Source organism: Somniosus microcephalus, chromosome 7 (genome assembly GCF_052327205.1).
Source record: "Somniosus microcephalus isolate GS21.2 chromosome 7, FLI_Smic_1.0, whole genome shotgun sequence".
NCBI lineage: Eukaryota > Metazoa > Chordata > Chondrichthyes > Squaliformes > Somniosidae > Somniosus > Somniosus microcephalus.
In genome coordinates, this window is record NC_140993.1 from 190,537,689 (window position 1) to 190,565,122 (window position 27,434).

The 27,434-nt window shown below is 41.9% G+C and overlaps 1 protein-coding gene across 1 annotated transcript in view; it reads right to left on the reverse strand.

Moving 5' to 3' along the window:
* Positions 1-27,434, reverse strand: part of csmd3b (CUB and Sushi multiple domains 3b) — a 1,929,854-nt gene that overhangs the window by 290,700 nt on the left and 1,611,720 nt on the right. Inside the window, exons 30-32 of the mRNA XM_085993978.1 lie at positions 20,794-20,907; positions 17,262-17,357; positions 14,165-14,368 (exon numbers count right to left, since the gene is read on the reverse strand). Coding sequence (XP_085850104.1) covers positions 14,165-14,368; positions 17,262-17,357; positions 20,794-20,907 — 414 coding nt within the window. The remainder of the gene's footprint in view (positions 1-14,164; positions 14,369-17,261; positions 17,358-20,793; positions 20,908-27,434) is intronic.

A 27,434-nucleotide genomic window follows, 5' to 3' on the forward strand; every position in this document is an offset into this window, starting at 1 on the left:
CCAGTTCAATAACAAAAAAAATCAAAGTGTGACATCACAGGTAAACAGTGTGAGGAAGGATGTTCTTGCCATGGAGGGAGTGCAGCGAAGATTCTCCAGACTGATACCTGGGACGGCAGGAATGACATATGAGGAGAGATTGGGTCGATTGGGCTTATACTCGCTGGAGTTTAGAAGAATAAGAGGGGATCTCATTGAAACTTATGAAATTCTAACAGGACTAGACAGACTGGATGCAGGAAGGATGTTCCCGATGGCGGGGGGAGTCCAGAATCAGGGGTCACAGTCTAAAGATAAGGGGTAAGCCATTTAGGACAGAGATGAGGAGGAATTTCTTCACCCAGAGTGTGGTGAACCTGTGGAATTCTCTACCACAGAAGGCCAATGCATTAAATATATTCAAGAAGGAGTTAGATATATTTCTTAAGGCTAAAGGGATCAAGGAATATGGGGAGAAGGCAGGGACAGGGTACTGAGTTTGGATGATCAGCTATGATCTCATTGAATGGCGGAGCAGGCTCGAGGGGACGAATGGCCTACTCCTGCGCCTATCTTCTATGTTTCTATGTAACAGGTAGGTGATTGGTGGGGAGTATTTCTTTTCTCTTAGGACTGAGGGCTAAGTTACAGTAAAGACCTGTAGCGTATAACTAAATTTATAAGTAACTAAACTTATTTTAATAAATGTAATAAATTGAACAAGGTTATAACCTTGTTTACCTAGAGTAAAAACTATAAATAGACAATTAATTGATATTGATATAATTAATTAAATAAAATACAATAGAAATGGCAAGGCAGGCAATGTGTTGCAGCTGTAGCATGTGGGAGCTGGTGGACACCAGTGTGATCCACAACGACCACATCTGCAGTGAGTGTCTGCAGCTCGAGGAACTTTGGCTCAGAGTTGATGAGCTGGAGTCCGAGCTGCAGACATTGCGATACATCAGGGAGGGAGAAAGTTACATGGACACTTTGTTCCAGGAGGCAGTCACATCCCTGAGGTTAAATACTTCAGATTTGGCCCGTGGTCAGGGGCAGGGGTGTTTGACTGCAAGTGAGGCAGGTATGGGGATCCAGGAGGTAGCAATGGAGGAGTCTCAGCCCTGCACTTGTCCAACAGTTAGGAGGTTCTTGCAACCTGTGTGGATGAGAGCAGGGACTGCAGGGAGAATGAGCAAACTGACCACGGCACCGTGGTACAGGCGGCCATTCAAGTAAGGGGTGTAAAAGGAATGTCATAGGGGTAGGAGACAGTATAGTTAGGGGAATAGATACTGTTCTCTGCAGCCGAGAGCGTGAGTCCCAAAGGCTATGTTGCCTGCCCGGTGCCAGAGTTAAGGACATCTCCTCGGGGCTGGAGAGGGACTTGGGAGTGGGAGGGGAAGGATCCAGTTGTCATGGTCCACGTAGGAACCAACGACATAGGTAAGACTAAGAAAGAGGTTCTGCTGACGGAGTATGAGCAGCTAGGGTCTAAATTAAAAAGCAGAACCACAAAGGTAATAATCTCTGAATTACTACCTGAGCCACGAGCAAATTGGCATAGGGTCAATAAGATCAGAGAGTTGAATGCGTGGCTGAAGGATTGGTGTGGGAGAAATGGGTTTCGATTCATGGGGCACTGACACCAGTACTGGGGAAAGAAGGAGCTGTTCTGTTGGGACGGCCTTCACTTGAACCATGCTGGGATCCAGTATCCTGGCGAATCGAATAACTAGGGCTATAGATAGGGCTTTAAACTAAATAGTGGAGGGGAAAGTTCAAGTGAGGAGAAATTTAGAAAGTTATAGAGAAAGGACAGGGCAATAGTGCAGGGTAGCGATATGGGCAATGAAAACCACAGTGTGACAGGAAGGGACAGAGCGTACAAACATAAGAGTGCACCAGTAAATAAGGTGAGAGTAGGGAAAAATGATAAAAAGACAAAATAAAGCTCTTTATCTGAATGCACGCAGCATTCATAACAAGATTGATGAATTGCCGGCACAAATAGAAATAAATGGGTATGATCTAATAGCCATCACAGAGATGTGGTTGCAATGTGACCAAGGCTGGGAACTGAATATTCAAGGGTATTTTACATTTTGGAAAGATAGACAGAAAGGAAAAGGAGGTGGGGTACCTCTGTTAATAAAGGAAGCGATCAGTACAATAGTGAGAAATGATCTTGGCTCAGAGGTTCCAGATGTAGAATCAATTTGGGTGGAGGTAAGAAATAGTAAGGGAAAGAAGGCACTTGTGGGGGTAGTCTATAGGCCCCCGAACAGTAGCCACACTATAGGACAGAGTATAAATCAATGGAATAATGGGGGCTTTTAAAAAAGGTACTGCAATAATAGTGGGCGATCTTAATCTTCATATAGATTGGACAAATCAAATTGGCAAAAGCAGCCTGAGGACGAGTTCATAGAGTGTATTCGGGACAGTATCTTGGAACAATACGCTGTGGAACTGACCAGGGAACAGGCTATTGTAGATCTGGTAATGTGTCATGAAACAGGATTAATTAATGATCTTATAGTAAAGGATCCTCTAGGGAATAGTGATCATAATATGATAGAATTCCACATTCAGTTTGAAGGTGAGAAACTTGGGTCTGAAACTAGAGTGTTAAACTTAAATAATGGCAATTACAAAGATATGAGGAGAGAGTTGGCTAAAGTGGATTGGGAAACTAGATTAGAAGGCAAGACAGTAGATAAGCAATGGCAGACATTTAAAGAGATATTTCATGACTCTCAGCAAAGATATATTTCAGTGAGAAAGAAAGACTCGAAGAGAAGGATGAACCAACCATGGCTAACCAAGGAAGTTAAGGATGGTATCAAATTGAAAGAAAAGGCATACAATGTTGCAAAGATTAGTGGTAGGCTGGAAGATTGGGAACATTTTAGAAACCAGCAAATGATAACCAGAATAATAAGAGAGAGAAAATAGCTTATGAGAGTAAACTAGCAAGAAATATAAAAACTGACAGTAAGAGCTTCTACAAGTATATAAAAAGAGAGTAGTTAAAGTAAACATTGGTCCCTTAGAGGACGAAACTGGGGAAATAGTAATGGGAAACAAGGAAATGGCAGAGGCATTGAACAAATATTTTGTACCTGTCTTCACAGTAGAGGACACGAAAAACATCCCAGTAATAGTAGAAAATCAAGGGGCAAAAGGGAGGGAGGAACTTAAAACAATCACTATCACTAGAGAAAAAGTGCTAGGCAAACTTATGGGTCTAAAGGCTGATAAGTCCCCTGGACCTGATGGCCTGCATCCTAGGGTCTTAAAAGAAGTGGCTACAGAGATAGTGGATGCATTAGTTGTAACCTTCCAAAATTCCCTTAACTCTGGAAAAGTCCCAGCGGATTGGAAAACTGCAAATGTAATGCCCTTATCCAAAAAAGGAGGGAGACAGAAAGCAAGAAACTATAGGCCAGTTAGCCTAACATCTGTCATTGGCAAAATGCTCGAATCCATTATTAAGGAAGTAATAGCAGGACATTTAGAAAATCATAATACAATCAAACAGAATCAACATGGTTTTATAAAAAGGGAAATCGTGATTGACAAATCTATTAAGAGTTCTTTGAGGAGGTAACGAGCAAGGTGAATAAAGGGAAACCAGTAGATGTAGTGTATTTGGATTTCCAAAAGGCATTCGACAAGGTGCCACAATAAAGGTTACTGCATAAGATAAGAGCTCATGGTGTTGGGGGTAATATATTAGATTGGATAGAGGATTGGCTAACTCACAGAAAATAGAGAGTCGGGATAAATGGGTAATTTTCAGGATGGCAATCTGTAACTAGTGGGGTGCCACAGGGATCAGTGCTGGGGCCCCAATTATTTTCAATCTATATTAATGAGTTGGATGAAGGAAGATAGTGTATTGTAGGCAAATTTGCGGACGATACAAAGATAGGTGGGAAAGCAAGTTGTGAGGAGGACATAAAGGCTGGGATCTTACCTGAAGAGGCGCATTGGGGGCGGGACTGCTGCCTTTCGGGTTCTAGTCACACCTCCAGCGATGTCCGACGCACAGATACTATTTTGCATCAATTGGCCTTGTTAAGCCCGCCCTGCGGGCTTGTTGGCCAGTTAAGAGAAAGTCGGTGTTAGATGACCTCAGTTGATGACATGTCATCTGCCAGTTTTCTTAAAGGGGCCACCCATTTCTTTTTGACATGATTTTTTCAGTGTTTGACAGCATTGAGGTGCTGCAAACACTAACACTCACTGTACAAAGGTGAGCCCTTGCACCCAGGCTCTCCAGTGACTCTCTCCTTAGGCTAAAACAGATGGCAGCTGCAGGTGAGGTTACAGAAGCGATCTGTCACTAGTGAGAGAGGTTCTCCCAATGAGATGGGACTACACAAACACTTCAAAGCATGTCACATACAGAAAATTCTAAACACATTAAAAATGACTTTCCCAACATTTTCTTATCTCTGCAACCCGTGTCCCATTGGATCCTTCACACCACTTCTGCAGTTGTCATCAATACACAAACGTTACAGTAGACCCACAGCAAACCACATTTACCCTGGTGGGGTTTCCAGACGCCGTGAAGCCCGCAGTAGAAGTATCAATATTGGAAAAAGCCTGTTAACTGCCTATTAACTACCTGTTAACAAGCAGTTAAGTGGCTATAATCCTCTTCCCACCGCTAGGAGTCGGGTCTCTGTGCAAATCGGGGAACCGACTCCTGGGAAGATTGATTGGAGATGGGTTGGAAGTGGGTTTGGGACCCGCTGCCAATCTTTTTGATTTTGTCAGCAGTCCCACCTCCAAACCCAACCCCTGAGCGCTGGCAAAATCGCCCCCACAGAGTCTACAAAGGGATATAGATAGGTTAAGTGAGTGGGCAAGAATTTGACAGATGGAGTATAATGTGGGAAAATGTGAAGTTATCCACTTTGGGAGGAAGAATAGAAAAGAAAAATATTATTTAAATGGAGAAAGACTACAGAATGCGGCGGTACAGAGAGATTTGGATGTCCTCATACATGAAACACAAAAAGTTAACATGCAGGTGCAGCAAGTAATTAGTAGAGCAAATGGAATGTTGGCCTTTATTTCAAGGGGGATAGAGCATAAAAGTAGGGAAGCCTTGCTACAACTGTACAGGACGCTGGTGAGACCACACCTAGAGTACTGCATACAGTTTTGGTCCCCTTATTTAAGGAGGGATATACTTGTATTGGAGGCAGTTCAGAGAAGGTTCACTAGGTTGATTCCTGGTATGGAAGGGTTGTCTTATGAGGAAAGGTTGAGCAGGTTGGGCCTATACTTACTGGAGTTTAGAAGAATGAGAGGTGATCTTATTGAAACATATAAGATTCTGAGGGGGTTGGACAGGGTAAATGCTGAGAGGTTGTTTCCCTTCATGGGGGAATCTAGAACGAGGGGGAATAGTCACAGAATAAGGGGTCACCCATTTAAGACGGAGATGAGGAGGAATTTCTTCTCTCAGAGGGTCGTGAATCTTTGGAATCTTTATCTGCTCCATTTTCTTATGTTCTTATGTTATCAAACAAAATTTGACACCGAGCCACATTAAGGAGACATTAGGACAGGTGGCCAAATGTTTGGCCAAAGAGGTCGATTTTAAGGAGTGTCTTAAAGGAGGAGAGAGAAATAGAGAGGCGGAGATATTTAGGGAGGGAATTCCAGGGCTTAGGGCCTTGGCAGCTGAAGGCATGGTCGCCAATGGTAGGGCAATGAAAAATGGAGATGTGCAAGAGGCAGTTTAGGAGGAATGCAGAGATCTTGGAGAGCTGTAGGGCTGTAGGAGGTTCCAGAGATAGGGAGGGGTGAGCCCATTGAGGGATTTGAAAAAAAGGATGGGAATTTTAAAATCGAGGCATTGCTGGACTCTATTCTAACACTGTTGTTTCACCGTTGAGATCTAGGTCAAAATCTGGACCATAAAAAAGGGATTAAATGGTTTATCACCGACGGATATTTTGGGAACTACATAGAATTTGTCCAGCGAGAATGAGGCAGGCATGTGGTGAAAACGACAGGCGAGCGCTTCCCGCTGTATTCCCAACTTGTTCATATCTGTCATCAATTTAATTGCTGGGTTTTTGACAGCGTCACAGCGCCCACCGCAGGTAGGTGGGGGCCCCATTAATATTTATATGTTGGGGTCCTATGCTATCATTTGGACCACGGTGCAATTTTAACTGCTAATCGTGGCAGTGACATCTAGGGGTCAATTTTCTTTCAGCAGTCGGGAAGGAGGCGGGACTACAACTTTCGGGTTTTAGTCCCGCCTACATCGACGTCCGGCCAATCCACACGATTTTCCGTTGATTGACCTTGTTGAGCCCGTCCAGCAGGCCAATTAAGGGCCACCTGGCAACAGGTGACGTCACAGACTGAAATTTCATCTGTCAAGAGGTCTTGACAGATGAAATATCAGTGTTTCACAGCTGTTTGAAGCTGTCAAACACTGACAGTCTGACTTCTACACAGACTCAGTTAGAACTCTCACCGGCAATTAAAGCTGAAGGCTGTCACTTTTGACAGCTCGCAGCCAGTTTGCTTTCAGTGCTGGTTAGATGAGGGACTCCCGAAACCTAGAGGAAGAAAGGCTGTTAAGGTAAGTACAGGTAATTTAAACTTCTTTACACACTTTAGACACACCAAACACACTTACCTTTGCACCCATCACTCACCTGAACACCGACATCACGACCCCTCCAAGTCCTTCAACCCAACGGCCCGCCTGCTCTAACCTGGCGTGGTTTGGAGCCGTCGGGAATCCCACACGACACCCCTCAAAATAGGGATTAGGCTAAAAACTGCCCGTTAACTACCTGTTAACAGGCAGTTAATTGGCACTAATCCCTTCCCGTCTCGGGTCGGCGGGTCCCAGTGCGGGGCGGGTACCCGCCTCCTGTGAAACTTACGTGGAGGCGGGTTTTGGACAGGATGGTGTCGGGACCCCCGAATTCGGGATTTTCGCCCCCTGCACGCCCTAAAGCCTGCCTCACGGCACACTGAAAATCGACCCCCTAGTGTCAGAGCCGTTAGTGAAAGCTGAAGGCAGGCAGGATCATGGCCAGAAGATGCCCAAGTAACTGTTAATTATTAATTTTTTGAAATTTTCCTTGTGGGCCACGAGGAGCAGGAGTGCTTTGTTGGGTCTCACAAGGAAACCCTGGGCTTCTCATACGCTGCGCTTTCTTTTGCATCTCCATCATAACATTTTCACTGTTGTACTCTATGTCCCTATTGATAAAATCCATATGGTATTTTACATTTAATTTTAATTGGTATTTAAATAATGTTATTTTTTATGCATCACACTTTCAGGAAACATTGAAACTCCAGGGTCCCAACAACAATGGGGAGGCGGGGAGGGAGCAGGAGAGCATGACTGCGGGAGGGTGAGGGGAGGGGAACCCGGAAATTCCAGGAACGTGGCGGTCCTGCCAAATGTTATTTTACTCCGTTTCCCGCCCGGCAACTGGCCAGATTGATAGGCTGGCTGGCTGCCAGGGAGGAAAACCAGCAGTAGAAGGCCGCAGCCGGAGACTGAGGAGTTGGACCAGCAATCGGGATGGAGACAGGACCGGGAAATATCTCGGTTTTGGAGGGAGAGGGTCGGCTGATTGTGGCAGAAGGTTTGCTTGAGGGTTCAGGGGGCGCACTCCATCTCCTCCTGGCCCACAAGCAGTGCTGTAAAAAGCACTTAACTGCTGGATCTGGCAGCATCCGCCTCCCCCCCCCTTTAACTGCTGAGTTTCCCAAGCCCAGGGAAACCTGGCCAGCCAGCGTTAAATTTAAATGGCTGTCAAAATATCAGGAACAGAGCCTCATTTACATATTATAATAATGGACCTGCCTCTCCAGAGAGGGTCACTCACTGCTCCTCACTGCCACATCTCCTACTTCTCTGTTCTCACCACGTTTTGCGATTATGTTCCTATGCCCAAATCCAAATCAGTTGAATATACGGAGAACAAAACACTGACCTCTCAGGTACACCACCTCCAATGCTTTGTCAATCCAATTACCCGATCACATTGTTTCCTGTTTATTAACCAGCTTTCTATCCATTCTGCTACATTTCTTTTTCTACAGTACACCTGAATTTTTCTAAAGTCTCTTGTGAGACTATTTATCACGCATCTTCTGAAAATCCATGTAGACTACATCCACTGTATTTCTGTTATCTATACACACACAGGAATTGTTCTGGACTTATTACATGCAGATAGCACCCTCTAGTGGTAGTTAGTGTATAGCAGTGTTAGTATATAGCAGTATGTTATTTGACCTTCCTGTTTGACCCAGAAGTAGTATTCCAGGAAGAACCTGCTGAGTTATGAAGAAGCTCACATGAGGGATTCTCAATCCTGTTGCATCCCTTCTCATACGCTAGGCAAGATGCAATGTCTGTGAGTATCCTTGTTTAGTAACATGATAACAACCTTGTCAGTGTAGTATTTTGACAAAGCTTTGTCTATAAGAAGTTATTAGCTGTTAGCTACCGAGGTTTAGCTCCAGTGCTATTTAGTTATACAATTAGTCTATTCTGTTGTCATAAACATGTTTATATTTTATGTAATATCTAATGTATAGTACTTAGTTCTATGTACAAAACATACTTTGTCTTTGTTTACAGTTTCACAAATTTGTTCAAGTAATGCTTCAAAACAGCAACCTGCTTCTCGGAGGAATTATTTGAATGAGTGTTTAGCTGGCTGGATAACTAGATAGGAGCACGTCTAGCGAGACCAATACAGGAATAAAAGGTTAATATGGAAGCTGTTAGTGCAAGGATCTCGTCACCTCACTAGAAAGCTATGTAAAGATAAAATAAATCATTAGTCACATTCCATAAACCCACAACCAATGCCAGAAACAAGGCCACATTTTTGCTGTATTACTGTGAAAACTGCATCATGTGTGCAAAGAACAGATAAAAGCTGATAAAATGTTCCACTGTACATGTGTGATCTAAATTTTATCTAGGAACAATCCTCTATAAATCCAAATCATTGAAATAAATAAAAACCAATAGAAATTAATTTCTAATTCACTTGGATTTATATTCCAGTTTTGAGCTTAGCTATGGACCTGTTCACAGAGTAGCCCCCATGTTCAGCACAATCTCACCAGCAAAGACCATTGACATTTTACTCCAGTGCCAAATAAGAACCAAACATGTTAAATTATGTTGCAAATGTATACCTTTCTCATTCCTTGAATGAAGTTCAACCCCCATTCATAAATAAACATTTGACATGCCAAGTGTGGAAAAAAATACTTTGAAGATATTCACAGCTTGTGCAACGACTGAATCAAGTCACCTTCGCCTACTCTGAAATTCATTAAAATATGTTTTTTTGCCACAACCTTAGTTCTATGACCAGAGGAAACAGCATTGGCTTTCAACCATACAGTGACAGGTATAAATATACATAGAAATATAAAAAGCTGTAAAAAGCACCATGTCAGACAGAGAAACAAGTGGTAGGCAGGGTGGGTGCTTTGTAACGAGCTTGACCTTACCTCAAAAAATCAAATTATCCTATTTACTTTAATCTAACATTCTTCTTAATTTGAAAAGTAGATGAGGTGAGTAAAATTGGACCCTGTTGTGCACCTTTCTTCGCAAGAAAATGTATTTCTTAAAAAGAAACACAAGTACTGTATAGGGAGCATAACACATTGGTTCAAACTGTGCTAGCATAAATTTGTTCAGGGCCATGTACAGAAAATCTTAATGAGGTCAAAAATAACATTAATGACTTAGCAAAAGCTAAATTTAGTAAGAGGTTCACAAACTAGAAACGTTTCACTACATAGATATTCCCAGCTGGGAATAAAGACACTGGATTGAATAAATAGAATTTACAAAGTTGAAGATTAGGCAGCACAAAGTGGTTCATACCACATTTAAATAATTCCAGTTTTTATAGTGCAAACCTTATTATGTTTTCTTTTAATATCCACCAAAATGTTGTTCTAATGCCAACTATGAATAAAATTAGACAATGCAAGGAAAGCGAAAGTAGTCTCACTAGTGTAGTATAGGGTATTTTTCCTCATATGGTGACTGTGCAGAGGTCTGTGCTGTAAGCTGCACAAGTGCAATTTTCAAGTGAAGATTTTATGAGTGATTTTAGTGAATTAATAAAGATCCTGAAAAAATTAAAATACCCATATCAATAATAAATGATAAGAAAACAATAAGGCAAGAGCTAACTATATTGCCTGAAAAATTTAGTCAAAAAATTGCATGTTGGAAATTGTGCAATTTGATCACAATTCTGAAGGGGTGGGTTGGAATTTCGGGTGGAACCTGGACCTGCCCCTTTTTCACTACCCAGCAAATTACTTTCTTGGGGGAAGCTGCTTCATCTAGCTTTTTCCATTATATTATTCCGGCTCTCTCGGGACATTCCCAGGTTTAACTGGGAATTCTGTCCAAAACATCATTGATATGGCCAGAGGTGCCTACGTCTGATGAATTGTAAGTTCCATCATTCACTTGAAATGGAAAAGGCAAATAGCGAATTGTGAATTCAGAAAGAATCTACAGTGGTTTCTATAGGAGCATTACTGCACAGGAAGAGAAGTAGCCAAAACATTCACCTATCTTTTTAGCTCAATCTGGGTCCCTGGCAGGGTGATGCTTTGAAATTCTAGTGGCAATACAACAACAACTTGCATTTATATAACGCCTTTTAATATAGTGAAACATCCCAAGGTGCTTCACAGGAGTACTATCAAACAAAATTTGACACCAAGCCAAATAAGGAGATATTAGGACAGCTTGGTCAAAGAGGTAGGTTTTAAGTAGTGTCTTAAAGGAGAAGAGAGAGCTAGAGAGGCAGAGAGGTTTAGAGAGGAAATTCCAGAGCTTAGGGCCTTAGCAGCTGAAAGCACGATCGCCAATGGTGGAGTGATTAAAATCAGGAATGTGAAAGAGGCCAGAATTAGAGGAGTGCAGATATCTCAAAGGGTTGTAGGGCTGGAGAAGGTTACAGAGCTAGGAGGGGCGGAGGCCATGGAGGTATTTGAAAACAAGGATGAGAATTTTAAAATTGAGGCATTGCTGGACCAGGAGCCAATGTAGGTCATTGAGCACAGGGGTGATGGGTGTACGAGACTTGCTGCAAGTTAGGATACGGGCAGCAGAGTTTTGGATGATCTCAAGTTTACAGAGGGTGCAAGGTGCGAGGCCGGCCAGGAGCACAATGGAAAATCAAGTTTAGAGGTAACAAAGGCAAGGATTAGGTTTCAGCAGCAGATGAGCTGAGGCAGTGGCGGAATCTGGCGATGTTATGGAGGTGGAAGTAGGCGGTCTAGGTGATGGAGCAGATATGTGGTCAGAAGCTCATCTTGGGGTCAAATACAACACTAGGGTTGTAAACACTCTGGTTCAGTCTCAGAGTGTTGGCAGGGAGTGGGATGGAGTCAGTGATTAGGGAATGGAGTTTGTGGCAGGGACAGAAAACAATATCTTTGGTCTTCCCAATATTTAGTTGGAGGAAATTTCTGCTCATCCAGTACTGGATGTCGGACAAGAAGTGTGACAAATCAGATACAGTGGAGGGGTCGAGAGAGGTGGTGGTGAGGTAAAGCTGAGTTTCGTCAAGTGCATGTGGAACCTGACACTGTGTTTGCGGATGATGTCACCGAGGGGCAGCATGTAGATGAGAAATAGAGGATGCAAGGATAGATCCTTGAGGGACTCCAGAGAAAGAGGTGATGATGGCAGATTTAAAGAGGAGAGGGAACCATTAACAATATCAGTTAACATGGGGGACAGGAAGGGAAGTTGGGTGGTCAGCAGTTTGGTGGGAAAAGGGTCGAGGGAGCAGGAGGTGGGTCTCATGAACAAGATGAGCTCGGAGAGGGCATGATGGGAGATAGGAGAGAAACTAGAGAAAGCTGTGAGTTCAGGGCTTGGGCAGGGGAGGTAGCTCTGTGCAGCGCTACCGGTGTGGTTGGCCACCCCCTATTATTTAAATAACCATGTCCGGAAATTGGGATGGGGTGAGTGCAAGGTAAAAGTGGCAGACAGAAGTATGTGTGCACTTTGTAAAAATGTCTTGGAAGAGACAAAGTCCCTGCATTTTCTATTTTCTTCTGCATCATTCACTTGGAAAAAAACCTCTCCTCCATTTCTCTAACAAACGCACTTGCAAACTCCCAACTGTCTGGTCTTTGACCCTCCTTTTGCCGAGGTACCTCTGCAGTTGTTGATTTGTGCAATTCCTCAGTCATCACTAGTTTTGATGCCTTGGTCCTCAGCAAAACTTTTCATAGTTGCCCATTCCTGTTGTACATACCCCACCTTTGATCCCTCAAGTCCAAGGAGTGAAAACTTAAGTGCACCTGGCACACAGTTAGCTTAGCCATCCATTGTCAGATCTGGCTCTACTAGACCTTGTTCTCCTCTGCCGAAACCGATCACTAGCCCTGAACCCTCATATTACGTATTTCTTTTGCGTCTTCCAACCTCACTATCCAAGTTTCTCTCATCCACGAGACCCACTTCTTTCTCCCTCATTCTCACTAAAGTACTGACCACCTGATTTCTCTTCTTGCCTCCATGCTAGCTAAAATTTTAAATGGTTACTTTTCATCAGGCACTCCCCCTTCCATTTCTAAGCTGCTTTCATCACCCCTCATCCTCAAAAAAAGCCATTAAACTCTCTGTCCTTGCTAACTATCACCCATTTCCAACCTCTCCTCCGTCACTTTCTAGCTCTGTACCCATTTCTGCACAGTTCTCTGTTTTAATCCTCCCACTGAGGGTTCTACCTTTTCCACAGTATCAAAATGGCTCTAACCACAGTCAAGAATGACACTGCAGCAATGATCATGATGCATTATCCTTTCTTGCTCTCCTCAACCTCTCTGAAGCCTTCAGCACCACCAATCACACCATCCTCTTCCGATACCTCTCCGCTGTTGTCCAGATCTACTGGACTGCCCTTATGTAGCTCCATTCTTTTCAATCTGATCATAGCCAAAGCACCTCTAGCAATGGCTTCTCTACCCTCACCTGCACTGTCACTTCTGGAGTTTCCAAGGATCTAGCCTCCTCCTCTTTATGTACATGTTGCTCTTTGATGATATTATCCAGATACCTGGTGTCAACTTCTAGACTTATGCCGACACCACCTCCGTGCTGTCAGACAGCTTGTTTGATATCCAATCTTGGATGAACCTAAATTGCTTCTAGTTAAAATACTGTAAAGACCAAAGCCATTGTCATTGATCCCCCACAAACACCATACCAATGCATTGTCTCCATCTTTCTCCTCAGCAACTGTCTCAGCTAAACCAGACTGTACACAACTTCAGGATGCTCTTCAAACCCAAGCTGAGCATCCAACCTCATATCCTCTGCATCACAAAGACTACCTACTTTCACGAGAGACATCTGCTACTGAAATCCTCATTCATGCCTTTGTCATTTTGAAACTCAATTACTCTAAAGCACTCCTGGCCGGCCGGCCTCCCATCCTCCCTAAATTTCAGTTCATCCAAAACTCTTCTGTCTATATCTGCATCGATCCCACTTGGCCTCCGATCCCATAATGCCTCAAATTTTAAATTCTCATCCTTGTGTTAAAGTTCTTCATGGCATTACCCCTCACTAATTTTGTATCCTTCTCCAGCCCTAGAAACACCCCCCCCCCCAAATTCTCTGTTACTTCGAGTCCAGCCTCTAATTCATTCACCTCTCCTTCTACCTTATCATTGGCGGCCATGCGTTCAGTTGCCATGGTCCCACTCTCTGGAATTCCTTCACTAAATCCCTCTTCCTCTTTACATCCTTCTTCTGCTTTAAGACCCTCCTTAAAACTCACCTCTTTAACCAAGCTTTTGGTCACCACTCCTAATTTCTCTTTCATATGCTTGGCATCCGTGCATCTCTCTTCTAATTTTCTACATTATAAATGAAAGTTGTTGTTATGAACTTAAGCCCATTTATCAATATGTGCAGGATAACAACTGCGAGAAATTACAATAGGATTAAATTATTTGAAAACCTCAATTAAGCAAATGATTAATTATCCGCAACTATTTAGATCAGGTATATAAATTGAAAATGTAAATAAATATTGCCCATAGTTATGCATCTCCTTTGCAGCTTGCTCATTTAAAAACTTTTTTTGTCACTACTCACCAATGCACGTGGGCAGAGAGTCGTTCCACTGAGCTAAAGCGTTTGGTACTGACACACATCTAATCCCTGGCGAACCATAGAGAATGTAGCCAGGACTGCATTCAAACAGAACCACGGAGCCAACTGCAAAATCATTCCCAACTCTTTTCCCAAACCTTGGCTCAGGTACAGAGCTGCACTGGGTTGCACTGGTCCTTGGCACAGCTAAATATATTCCAAGAGAATAATTACATTGTCAGTGGTTATTTTAAAAAATATAAACATTTTCAAAATTGAAGATAGGTTTAAAGTTTCAAAATATGCAAAAATAATTCTAAAATTCTATGCTGTTGAACATTTTAGATGCAATTATGAAACTACATAATTCTATGGAACATTTAATTCATTGCATTAAATTAAAGTTAAATGTGATTTTCTCATAGTTCAATTGGGATATACAAATGTCATCAATCCACAAATTGCAACAATTATGGTGCAAAATTACAGAATGCTGTATGTGTCAGCATTCAAAGAATTGTGAATTACAAAGTTAGTCTCAATAATACGTCAATTATTCTAATGAGTAGAACATGAGAATTATTAAGAACACCATCAACCTCACCAGTCACCATGAGGGAATGCTTTCTGCTGTTGTTTAATAACAACAATGGCAGAAGTGGATGTTAAAACAGATGGGAAACTGGGAGTAAGCTGAAACTGCTAGTTTTTCTCCTTTTCTGCACTACTCCCTCTTCACCACCCAAAAAAAAGGGAGCAAAATTGGTAACAATGTTTTTTGTTGAAAAATCTGCTGTTGCTTGTTAAAGCCCAGTTAACAAACTTTTGGAGAACGTTCCACTGGGGAAAGTTAAATGACCAGATAGGAATTAGCTCACCTGCTGAGCTGGAGGTAATTCAAGGGTGGGAGTGGCTAAACTCTTTGACAGTGTTTCTGTTCAACATGGATTTTGCAGTACTTGTCGCAATAAATAGTTAAGATTTGTTGTTGGTGACCAGGGAGCACAGGTTCTATTGGAGACTAGCAATCCACCCTATCAATTACACCTGGCTTTTAAACAGTCTTCTGCAGTCAGTGGCACTTTAATCAACTGAGCAGTGTTAAGCTCAGGGGCACTTTAAACAGAAGAGCAATAAACTGTTGAAAGGTCCTGATGCACATTCAGCTGTATATTTTATTCTCCCTCATGGGAAATTGAAAATCGCAAGGTTTGGATGTTGAAATAAGAAATTACAAGAACAAAGAATGCTAGAACTAGCCAAGAAATTAATTTAAATATTGTTCTCAATACAATGCACACAATTTCTAGCACTTGCTCTTTGTTTCCAATTCCAGAACTTGATTACACACATAAATCTGTAAGTGAAAATTCTGAATTGGCCAAGTCAGTGAATCAAGTTGTACAAATTTGTTGTTCTTCTTAACTTCCTAGTTTTCATCACTTCACAGCTGGATTAATGTCATTGGCCAGTACTTGATTTGCTAAATGACTATTAAGCAACTCGAGAGTCAAGGAATCAGTATTATTGGAATCAAGTCCTGATTATCCAGGTTACTACTAGCAAGATTATCAAAATCCTGCACAGAAAACTCACCCAGCGAAAAACTGAAGCAATCATCATTCTATTCATTGCCATAAATCTCACCTTTCCTTTGGTTATTTTATCACCTGGGTTTCCAAAAGGGGAAAACATCCCTCCATCCCGTATCCCTCAATTCCTCTCTAGAAACATTTCTAATGGACATTTCTACTGTCCACTTTAATGGTATCAATTTATTTAATAAAATCATAAAATAGTAGGAGGCCATTCGGCCCATCGAGTCTGCGCCAGCTCTTTCAAAGAGCAATCCAGTTAGTCCCATGCCCCACACTTTCCCTATATACCTGTAATTTTTTCTCCTTCAAGTATTTATCAATTCCCTTTTGAAGGCTACTGTTGAATCTGTATCCACCACCCTATAAGGCAGTGCATTCCAAATCCTAACCACTTGTTGTGTAATAGATTCTCTTTATTTCTCTATCTAAATCCTTCATGATTTTAAACACCTCTATCAAATCTCCTCTTAGTCTTCTCTGCTCCAAGGAGAACAACCCCAGCTTCTCTAGTCTATCTACGTAACTATAATCCCTCAACCCTGGAACCATTCTAGTAAATCTCTTCTGTACCCTCTCCAAAGCCTTCACGTCCTTCCTAAAGTCTGGTGCCCAGAATTGGACACAATACTCCAGTTATTTCAAATTCTATTACCTTCTGAATGAAAAATTTCCACCTGGCTGCCCTTCTAATTCCTGATTTCCTAAATTTAACTCATGTTCCCTGGTAGTTACACAATTAAATTGGGGATAGTTTTGCCTATTCTCTTCATCAATGAAACCTTTCATTAAGTCACCTCTAAGCTTCCTCTTTTTCTGAAGAAAAGAAGCCAATAATCTTTCCTTGTGAATTAAAATTCCTGACACCTAGAATCATCCTTGTTGCTTGCTTCTGCACCATCTCAAGGACAATACTGTAATATCCCTCCTATGCTTAGGTAAACAATTTTAATCATTACCCTTTAAAATCTTACATTACACCTCCAACTACCACACTTCTTGTTTCAATTCAACAGGATAGTCATGATCAATGTTTAGAAGGATTGGCATTATCAGTTAAATATTCTGCACCTCTGGAGTGTGATGCAGCTGAAAACTGGTCAAACTAGCTTAGTGAAGACAGGAAAATCCAAACCCTCTCGCATGATAGTCACATGATCACTAAATAAGCAGAGACAAGGAAAGCTATTTGGCCCATCTTAACTCATCCATCAGAAAGACAGATCTCCCATCATAGCATCCAACAGGCTCTTGAATGATTTTAAGGTTTTCTCCTCTATTATTCGCCCTGGAAGTCTATACCAAGTGTTGATTACACTTAGTGTGAAGAAATTCTTCCAAACATCAATCCTAAATTTTGCTTGGTAGAAGTACTAGACTCCCTTCCCAACAAGTCTTTTATTTATATTTTGCTGTTGGAAAAATGATGTAAGATCTCCACGTTTTGTTAGATAAAGTGGCTATTTTTTTTTCCTGGAGTTGTATTTTACAACTCGTCAACCCACCTTGATAAACAAAATGAAATCCTTTGGCTGTTACAGGACCAACTGAGGTAAACTTGATTGTGATCTGGTTACCTGAACTTAAAGGGAGGGATTCTCCTAAAAAAAATATATGGAATTATAATTAGTCAATACAAATGAAATATAATTAAATACACAGACTGCACTTCAAAAACAAATATTTTACTTTTATAAGACACTTTGGTAACGAGCACATATGTAATAGAATAGATGTTTTCCCCATATTTTCTATTTTAGTTTTGTCCAACACACCAAGCACAAGCATTACATTTAGAAAAATTGGGGAAAAAATCACTCATTTTAATAAAATGAAAACTATTTCAATCACCCTGTTTCTTTTCATGTCATTAATATTAACAGCAAATTGTGCAGTGAATTCCAATGGATAAATTTATGCTCTCTGATGCTGGGAGTAAATTGAAATTCACAGCCAAAGAGACAAGCCCAGGGGCAAAAGGTGAAACAACAGTTACTTCTACAATTCACACATCAGTGCTTTTGAATGTAATTTTATTTTGGTTGGCAGTGAACTTACTGCCATTAGTATTAGTTAGTGATTAGCCACCACCCTGCATGCTCGTAGCGCTTAATACTCCATGGCTATTTTATTTAAATTGGAGTGAGTTAGCAGTAAATGCTATCCATTGCTGAATTTCTCCATTATATGTAATAATACTTCCATTGATGCAGTGCCTTACTGCATCCCAAAGCATTTCATATACAGTGAATGACTTTGATGTGGATTAACTTTTACATAAAGCAACGTGGCAACCAAATTGCATAGAGTAAGATCCTAGAAATTTAGATCAATTATCAGTTAATAATTTTATTATTGGTTGAAGGAGGAAAGTTGACCAGGACACTGCAAGTACGCTCTGTTCTTCTTTGAATAGTGCCATGGGATCTTCAACATCTAGCTGAACCACCAAAGAAATGGTCATTATATTACAAATGAATGTTAAAGCCAACTGAAACTTTTAACACTGCTGGGAGTATACAAAATAATAATAAATTATAATTTTTTTATTAAATGGATTTAGTCTTATCCACAGTAGGACAAGACTCGAACTGTTCATTTTCTCTGAGATTGGCGACAATGGCCCTAAAATTTCACGGGCTGTGATGCTGGCACTTACACTGGGGTTGCACCTATTCCTGCCCTTCAGCACTGACTCCACTGAAGTATGTGGAGTTAGCAGTGAGTGGGGAGTGCCCGTGTCTCTAGGGGCACATTGTAGCCACCCACTTTGCCCCACAGGCCAGATTGTCCAATGTAACTTGCCTGTTCTGGGGGTTACCGGATAACATTTTGCATGACCCCAATGGGGCCCTTGTAATGGGGCAACGATTAAATAAATATTTTTAAAAATATACCTGGATTGTTCGAGAGTCGAGGTCACAATCCAGCCTTGACTCCCCATTCCTGTGGGGCCCACTTCCACCCTTGAAGAGGCCATCTTACTGGCTTCTAAAGTTATGCCTGGTCTCTGTGAAGCCAGAGCGCAGGAACTCCTGACTTAGGGAGTCCGTGCCCCCCTGCCACCTTCTGCCAATTGGCATGTAGGGGCAAGGTCATCCCTGAAACCTTGCCCCCCTACAACCCGAGTTTGCAACCATTCCAGCAGATTCCCACTGAAGTTACTGCAGGAATGGCTCATTTTAGCCTCAACATTAAAAAAAACTGATCCAGTCTGTAGTCTAGCCTTTACTAATCATTTCATGATTTGAAGCATAAAATGCAGATTTTGGTCTGCAGTAAAGTTAAATATTTAAATGAAAAGGTCACGCTTGCCAGCAAAAAATAGCCCATACAGAGAACCATTTATTTTTAAAGCCAATAAGGCCTTATACTGGTCATTGGGAATGCAGGGCTCTGCTATTTCAAATTCTGCATATATGTTTCATAATTAATTCAGCTTACATTTGGACTTCTACATAAAGACAATATAAGTTAAAAAAGATTGTCTGCTTTGTCCTTCATTGCATCTTATTACATCTGTCCTTCACTATTTCACCAGTAAATATCTCAAAGGTCAAAGTGCCAGAATATGATGTTCGAGCTTTGCTATTTTGTCCACTGATTAAGACCTCCAGAACTGATTTTGAACCTTTACTTTGTTTTTCTTCAATTGTATTTGAACCAAGGTTTTCAAAATACAAGGGTAACTAGGATTTTATAACAGTGCCCAATGTTTTTTTTTGTTGCTTCCTAGCCCTTTATCAGTTATTAATGGTACCAACACAAACCATTTGTTGTCCTTTGATTTTGATAACTGAATGTTGTTTTAGCAGGCATTAAGCATGTTTGAAAGGACTGAATCAGTATGCAAGTCTAAATCTCCATGTAGTTCAGCACTTTTTCTTTTTTTTTCAAAATTGAAATACATATATTTTGTAAACGTATTTACATTTTGGTTATCTGCTGCTTTTAGGAGTATACGTAATTCATTGTGTTTAATGATATGGATATGTATACACCAGGAAAAATGTGCATTGAAGGGGTCAAGATAACTTGTTTGTACATGGACACTGGAGTTCACTTGGGCTAAGGGGAGAGCGGTGTCTACATTAACTGGAAGTTAAGATATACTGGGTGTTTTGTAATCATAATTTTGAACACTTTTAAAGAATGACCTAAACTATAATGGCTCCATTTTAATAAGGTCTGGTATTTTGTGGTAAATTAGCTTGTCTTAGAAAACAGTTGCTTTATTTCCATTTGTCCCTTGCGACAGAGCAGTGCCAAAGCAACACAAGAACAGACATAATATAGCTTACGCCCTTTATTGTACACTGACTTTCTTTAGTGCAAGTGGAGAAAGGATCAATATGTAATCTGATTCGTTTTCAGTCACATTTGGAATTCCCTTCAACTTCTTCAGCTGAAAAAAATATGCGCCATTAACTTCCGCAGAGGTTCTCGATTGTCCACTGTAACTTCAGTGGAAAATCCACAGAAACCCCAGAGAGACTGTATAAATGCCATTTAGGTTGTTTCACTCTGGTTTCAGTGGATTTTCCACCAAAAGCACAGCGGACAATCAGGAGAAGCCCCACTGAAATTGAACAGGTGCTGTTGTGTATGTACCTTTAAGAGAATAACTGGTCTCAGACTGCAGTACCGGCAGTAACCACCCCTGTATAAAAGGCGCTAGAGAGCCTCTGTTGTTTAGTTTCGTTATTGCCTTCCACCAGTAAAGATCTATCTGTTTTCACTCCTGCTAGTTCGTGTCTCAATCATTCACGGACTTAACAGGTGCTACCGTTGAGAAGTCAGTTTTAGTAACATCCAATAAGCATTGCGATGTGCTCTTAAAACTGCAGATACACACTCTTAGATGTGCTGCAGCAATTGCTATAATTAGCAATATCAAGAACCCAGAAGAAATTGTAAACTTGCCCACATCAGTATATTTTCCAAAATATGTATTGGAATAGTGCCAAAATATAAAAAGAGGACAGTGATTGGAAAACAAATAGACTCCAAAAACCTGAAACCAATAGCTGTTCTCACCTGAATGTGACCCTGACAGTGAAGTCAACAGTAAAGCTTGCTGAGTAGGTCCATCGTATATATCAACAACATCATGCAGAGAAGTCTGGAAAAACACAAACTGGCCAAACACCACTGCCACAGGAGCAGCACAGATACCAGAAAAGAGAGAGAAAAAGAGAGAAGTTAGAGTATTACTCCTTTAAAATGCAAAACATTACTTAAAAATAAGAAACATAAGGAAGCTAGAAATAAGAAAAGACTATTTGGCCCCATCAAGCCCATTTCATCCAAAGATTATATACACTGTATCCTGGAATTGATCCAGGCAAAAATTGTGGGATGTGGGACATGCCTGGGAATGGAGGCAGATGTGAGACTGACCTGGACCTATTTGGAGCGAGCCTCAGGCCTTCGTCTTCAGGTGTGCATTTTCAACGCGTCACAAAAGGCAGATCACTTAAAACATTTTTTGAAAATCATTTTGACTGACATCAACCGTGTTCTGGATGGCGATTAGGGCACATCTTGTGCAAGTCGACATTCTCAGTAATCACTCTGATAAAGTTAAAGTGCTGCTCGCAACAGCTGGTCAAACACCTAGATGCTGCACTAAGATGTGCTGTGTCTGAAAAATTCATGTTAGAATTCCAAAATTTGGTGAAAGAGAAAGTCTGCAAAGTTTTGTACTAAATAGTAGATGTTTGTTAAATAAATATACACATAATAAGTACATTTACCTTTATTGTTCATAAAGCAATTTCTACTAAAGTCAGTGCATGTGGCTTTAGTGGTGTCACTGTAGCCATGTGAACAGGTGCACAGTGCAGGTGAGATGAGTAAGGGCACTGCTTCCTCCCCCATAGTATACTGAGTAATTTACTTATGTATATGTGTTACGTAAAAGAACAAATGTATTTATTTTTCTACCTACAGTGGATGAGCATTTCACGGTCACTGGGGGCATTTTATAGAAACATTTTTTTCTCCAGTGGAGCTATATACCCCTCCCCACTTCCATACCTCAGCAACTCCACAGTGTAACTTCTGATTCACTGTGAGCAATGCCAAAGGAGATCTGGTTATAATTAATAAATAATGATCAATATATATATATATATATATCAATGTCAAACATGACCTGACCATATCAAGTTGTGTTGCAGTTTTGAGAAATTTGAATTATTATCACACCTCCATTTCATACGATTGTTGCAGTGACCATTTGCAGATGCTACTGCCATTTTGGGTATTCATAATTTATGTTTCAATTTCATGATCTGTTGTAGAGCAAGTGTACACCAGGAATCCAAATATTAGACGCCTGTGTTAACCACAGACAATTTACCCCCTCCCACACAATTATATATTTATTATGATAGAATCACAAAAAGTTACAGCACAGAAGGAGGCCATTTCAGCCCATCGTGTCCGTGCCGGCCAACAAAGAGCTATCCAGCCTAATCCCACTTCCCAGCTCTTGGTCCATAGCCCTGCAGTTTAGAGCATCCCAAGTGCACATCCAAGTACTTTTTAAATGTGGTTAGGGTTCCTGCCTCTACCACCCTTTCAGGCAATGAGTTCCAGACCCCCACAACCCTCTAGGTGAAGAAATTTCCCCTCAAATCCCCTCTAAACCTTCCAACAATTAATTTAAATCTGTCACCCCTGGTTTTTGACCCCTCTGCTAAGTGAAATAGGTCCTTTGTATCCACTTTATCTATGCCCCTCATAGTTTTATACACCTCAATAAGGTCTCCCCTCAGCCTCCTCTGTTCCAAGGAAAACAGATCCAGCCTATCCAGTCTTTCCTCATAGCTAAGGTTCTCTACTCCCGGCAACATCCTTGTAAATCTCCTCTGTACCCTCTCCAGTGCAATCACATCTTTTCTGTAATGTGGTGACCAGAACTGCATGCAGTACTCTAGCTGAGGCCTAACTAGTGTTTTATACAGTTGAAGCATAACCCCCTGCTCTTGTATTCTATGCCACAGCTAATAAAGGCAAGCATTCCGTATGCCTTCTTAACCACCTTATCTACCTGGCCTGCTACCTTCAGGAATCTGTGGACATGCACTCCACGGTCCCTTTGTTCCTCTACACTACTCAGTGTCCTATCATTTAATGTGTATTCCCTTTCCTTGTTAGCCCTCCCCAAATGCATTACCTCACACTTCTCCGGATTGAATTCCATTTGCCACTGTTCTGCCCACCTGACCAATTTATTGATACCTTCCTGCAATCTACAGCTTCCTTCTTCAGTATCAACCACACAGCCAATTTTAGTATCATCTGCAAACTTCTTAATCATACCCCCTATATTCAAGTCTAGATCATTGATATATAGCACAAAAAGCAAGGGACCTAGTATTGAGCCCTGCGGAACCCCACTGGAAATAGCCTTCCAGTCACAAAAACACCCATCAACCATTGCCCTCTGCTTCTTGCTTCTTGCCTCTGAACCAGTTTTAAATCCAACTTGACACTTTGCCCTGGATCCCATGGGCTTTTAACTTTGTGACCAGTCTGCCATGTGGAACCTTATCAAAAGCCTTGCTAAAGTCCATATACACTACATCAAATGCACTACCCTCATCTACCCTCCTTGTTACCTCCTCAAAAAATTCAATCAAGTTTGTAGGACACGACCTTCCCTTAACAAATCCGTGCTGACTATCCTTAATTAATCTGTGTCTTTCTAAATGAAGATTTATCCTGTCCTTCAGAATTCTTTCCAATAATTTTCCCACCACCGAGGTTAGGCTGGCCTGTAATTATTCGGTCTATCCTTTTCTCCCTTTTTAAACAAGGGTACCACATTAGCAGTCCTCCAGTCCTCTGGCACCACACCTGAAGCCAGAGAGGCTTGAAAAATGATGGTCAGGGCCTCTGCTATTTCCTCTTTTGCTTCGCTTAACAGCCTGGGATACATTTCATCTGGGCCTGGGGATTTATCCACTTTTAAAGCTGCTAAACCCCTTAATACTTCCTCTCTCACTATGTTTATTGCATCTAATATTTCACACTCCTCCCCCCGATAGCAATGTCTGCTTTGTCCCTCTCCTTTGTGAAAACACACGCAAAGTATTCATTAAGAGCCCTACCGACGTCTCCCACCTCCACACACAGATTACCTTCATGATCTCTAATAGGCCCTACCCTTTCTTTAATTATCCTCTTACTCTTAATATATTTAAAAACATCTTTGGGGTTTCCTTGATTTTACTTGCCAAGAATTTTTCATGCTGTCTCTTTGCTTTCCTAATATCCTTTTTAATTGCACCCTTGCACTTTCTGTACTCCTCTAAAGATTCTGCAGTATTTAGCCCTCAGTATCTGTCATACGCCTCCCTTTTTTTCTTTATCCTACCCTGTATGTCTCTAGACATCCAGGGGGCTCCAGATTTGTTAGCCTCCCCTTTGTTCTTTAAGGGCACATATTTGGTCTGAACCCTCCGGATCTCCTCCTTGAATGCCTCCCACTGCTCAACTTACTGTATTTTTGAATGATAAACCGTACAAGTAACACTGTCCTGTAAAGTTGTACGGGAGTGAAAAAGCAAATGTTTCCTCCAGTGAAGCATAACTGAGCACACGAGTACCGACGTGAACTATTTTATAAAATTATCTCTTACTCGGGTCACAATACGTGAGTGAGCAGACTCCAGGGCCAAAGACTGACTGACTCAGAAATACCAATAATTCTCCTCATTAGTTAGCTCAAGGAGAACCTCTACAGACACATCACATATGTGAATATAGTTTAACACTGTACTTAAACAGGATTTGAACATGCACCAGAAGACACTGAACTTTTAGATGTTTTACTCCTACAATATGAAACCATATACAAGAATGCTTAAATTGTGTAGGTTTTCATGGTAATAAAGAGCCGGAGGAAGTCTGTGCTGTAATAGAGTTGATTTTATAAAGGAACTTTACATATTCTGACACGCCACATTTTGGCATTTAACATGATGTAAACCCCCCCAGTTGTGTCCTAGTTCTGGCTTTGTGTTTTTAGTTGCATTGACACTTGAAAGGCTAGTAAGGTAAAAGTTTAATTTGGACTTTTGCACACTTCTTCCATCTACATTGAGAGCTTTTGATAGCCCAGACTGTGACATCATGTGGCCCAAGGACCTCCGTTTTGTGCAAAAAATATAGTAACTGTATCACACAAAGTAATAAATCGCAATTTAGCTAACAGGGCAAACATATTTATCTTTATTGAATCTTAATGGCACAAGTATTGATTTTATGGCCTACATGGTGACCATGATATCACATTCTTGATTGGCTTGTAGACGAATCACATTCATGCTTATTTTACCAAATTCAATCATGACTGAGTGCTAACAGACAAATAAAACAACTGAAAATATTTAAACAGGGCAGCTTAGCAGGGAATAACCATTTCTGTCCAGGGCTATGTGCTGATATGTCTCAAGTAAGGGCCGCAAAATTCGAGGTTGTAGCACCGGCCGTTAAAGTCAGTTTTGTTTGAAAAAATGGTGGCTGCCATTTTGGAGAGGTCGGCAGCGCTGCCGTTGCCTGCGCTCAGCTCTCGCATGTAAATATGCAGATTGTGACATCAATCGGCATGCAATGCCTGAATTGACGCACAACTGTGATTTTAGACGTCGCCGCTCTCCATACCGTCCTCTCCTAACCACGCATGGAAGAATGTGCATGCAGTTCCACAAAGATGCTGTCAGCACTTCTTAAAAGGACACACACATCTTTTAGGTAGGTTTCAATTTCAACTTTTGAACTTTTTTACATTTTATTGGATTAGTGGCTTGGTGCAATACATATAAAATGTTGTTAACGTGTGAAGGGATTGCTGCTGGATGCTTGCAAGGCTTTGGATGTTAAAAGAAAGCCTCTGAGAACTTCACTTGCTCAGTCTTGGGGGCTCCAGTTGCAGTCCCCCTTGGGCTGCAACATCACATGGAGATGAAGCAGAGGCAGCAAAGGGGACAAGCTACTTGCACAGGGAAGAGGAAGAAGCAGGAGAGGAGGAAGCGGAAGGAAGGAGGCAACTCAGACAGCCCCTTTCTGGCTGGGACATCTGGGATTGAGCCATCTGCTTGCGGTACCAGTGAACACAACCCCAATTCCCCTTTCAACATTTGTCCCACACCTTACCTTCCCTCTGTTACTGACCATCACAGCGTCCTCTTGGCCACAATGCTTAAATAAAAGCCACCACAAAGCAAACTTTCCAGTCCAACTTTATCCATAAATGCATCCAATGTTACATCAAAAAATCAAACTCATCACCCTTGTGCATTCCCTTAGTGACTGTCTTGCGTGTGCCTTTACCTATCTTACTGATGTCACACAGTGCTATCCCAGTGGCTGCAGCATGGCTGGTGAAAGACTGCTGGCTTTCAGTGGGGGACACTGCAAATGGCCTTGCAGGATGACCTTGAGTAGCTGGGAGTGTGAAATCGAGGGACTGTGTTTCTTATTGTTCTTCACTCTCCTCCCCCTCTTGGTTGTCTGGAATGAGGAAGGCACAAGGGTAGGGTTGTGGTGAGGGAGGGCGGGAAAGCAAAAGGTGCATGCTTACACCATGTGCAGCTGGTGTAGTGTATGTGTCTTTAAGTCAGAACTACTTTTACAGCTCCTGTATACTGTAGTACTGGCAGTGACCACACCTGTATATAAGCTTTGCGCATGCCTCTGTACCCCCAGTCTTGAGACTACCCTCCTCCAGTAAAGACCTGTTTATTGTTGATTTACAGCATCCGTGTGATTATTGAATAACAGCATATCCTCAGAATCACGGATCTAACAGTGGCGACGAGTGTCGATTCGAATCTACCTGCAACATAAAAAAAAAAGAAAAGTCGAGGCCAGGAACACGGGCGTCGACCACGAGCAACCGCCCAGCCGTCAGGCAGAGAGTGAACATCACAGGGGAGGCTGTGGAGAGCTGGGCTTGGTTCCCCAGCCACAACGATCAGCAAGAGACCGACGACGGGTCCAGCGCAGACCCTTCCCGAGCAGCGGCGGCTGGAGCCGACCGACGGCGGAGAGAAAGCCGAGCAGCGTCGACGGGGTAAGACAGAGGGTGAAGCGCGCAGGGCACAGCCGGGGGTTGGACACCGAGCGGCGTCGAGAAAAAGAAAACAAACCGGAGAGAGAGAGGGTAAAGAAACAGCCGGGTTCTAGACTGAGCGGCGTCGAAAAATATAAAAAGAAGAACCCGCAGAGCACAGCCAGGACTCACGGGCTGAACAGGGTCCGCGGGGTGAAGAAAGGGGAGACGCCATTGAGCCACGGAGAAGAAGGGGAAGCACGGGAGGCGCCATTTGTGATAGTTAACTTACACCCAAGGATGCCGAAGAGTGGCAGTATCTCTACGTTCGACAATGAAGTCGAAGATTGGGCGACATATGTGGAACGTATTGAGGTGTACTGCAGGGCGAATGAAGTGCCAGATGCTAATAAAGCACTGGTTTTGTTAAGTTCCATGGGTGCAAAAACTTATGGGTTACTGCGAAATCTAATTACCCCAGAGAAGCCGGTGAACAAGAATTTCGAAAACATAGTAGAAATCCTACAGGACCACTTAAACCCCACACCGCTGCTGATAGCAGAACGATTTAAGTTCCATAAAAGGAACCAACACAAAGACGAAAGCAATGCTG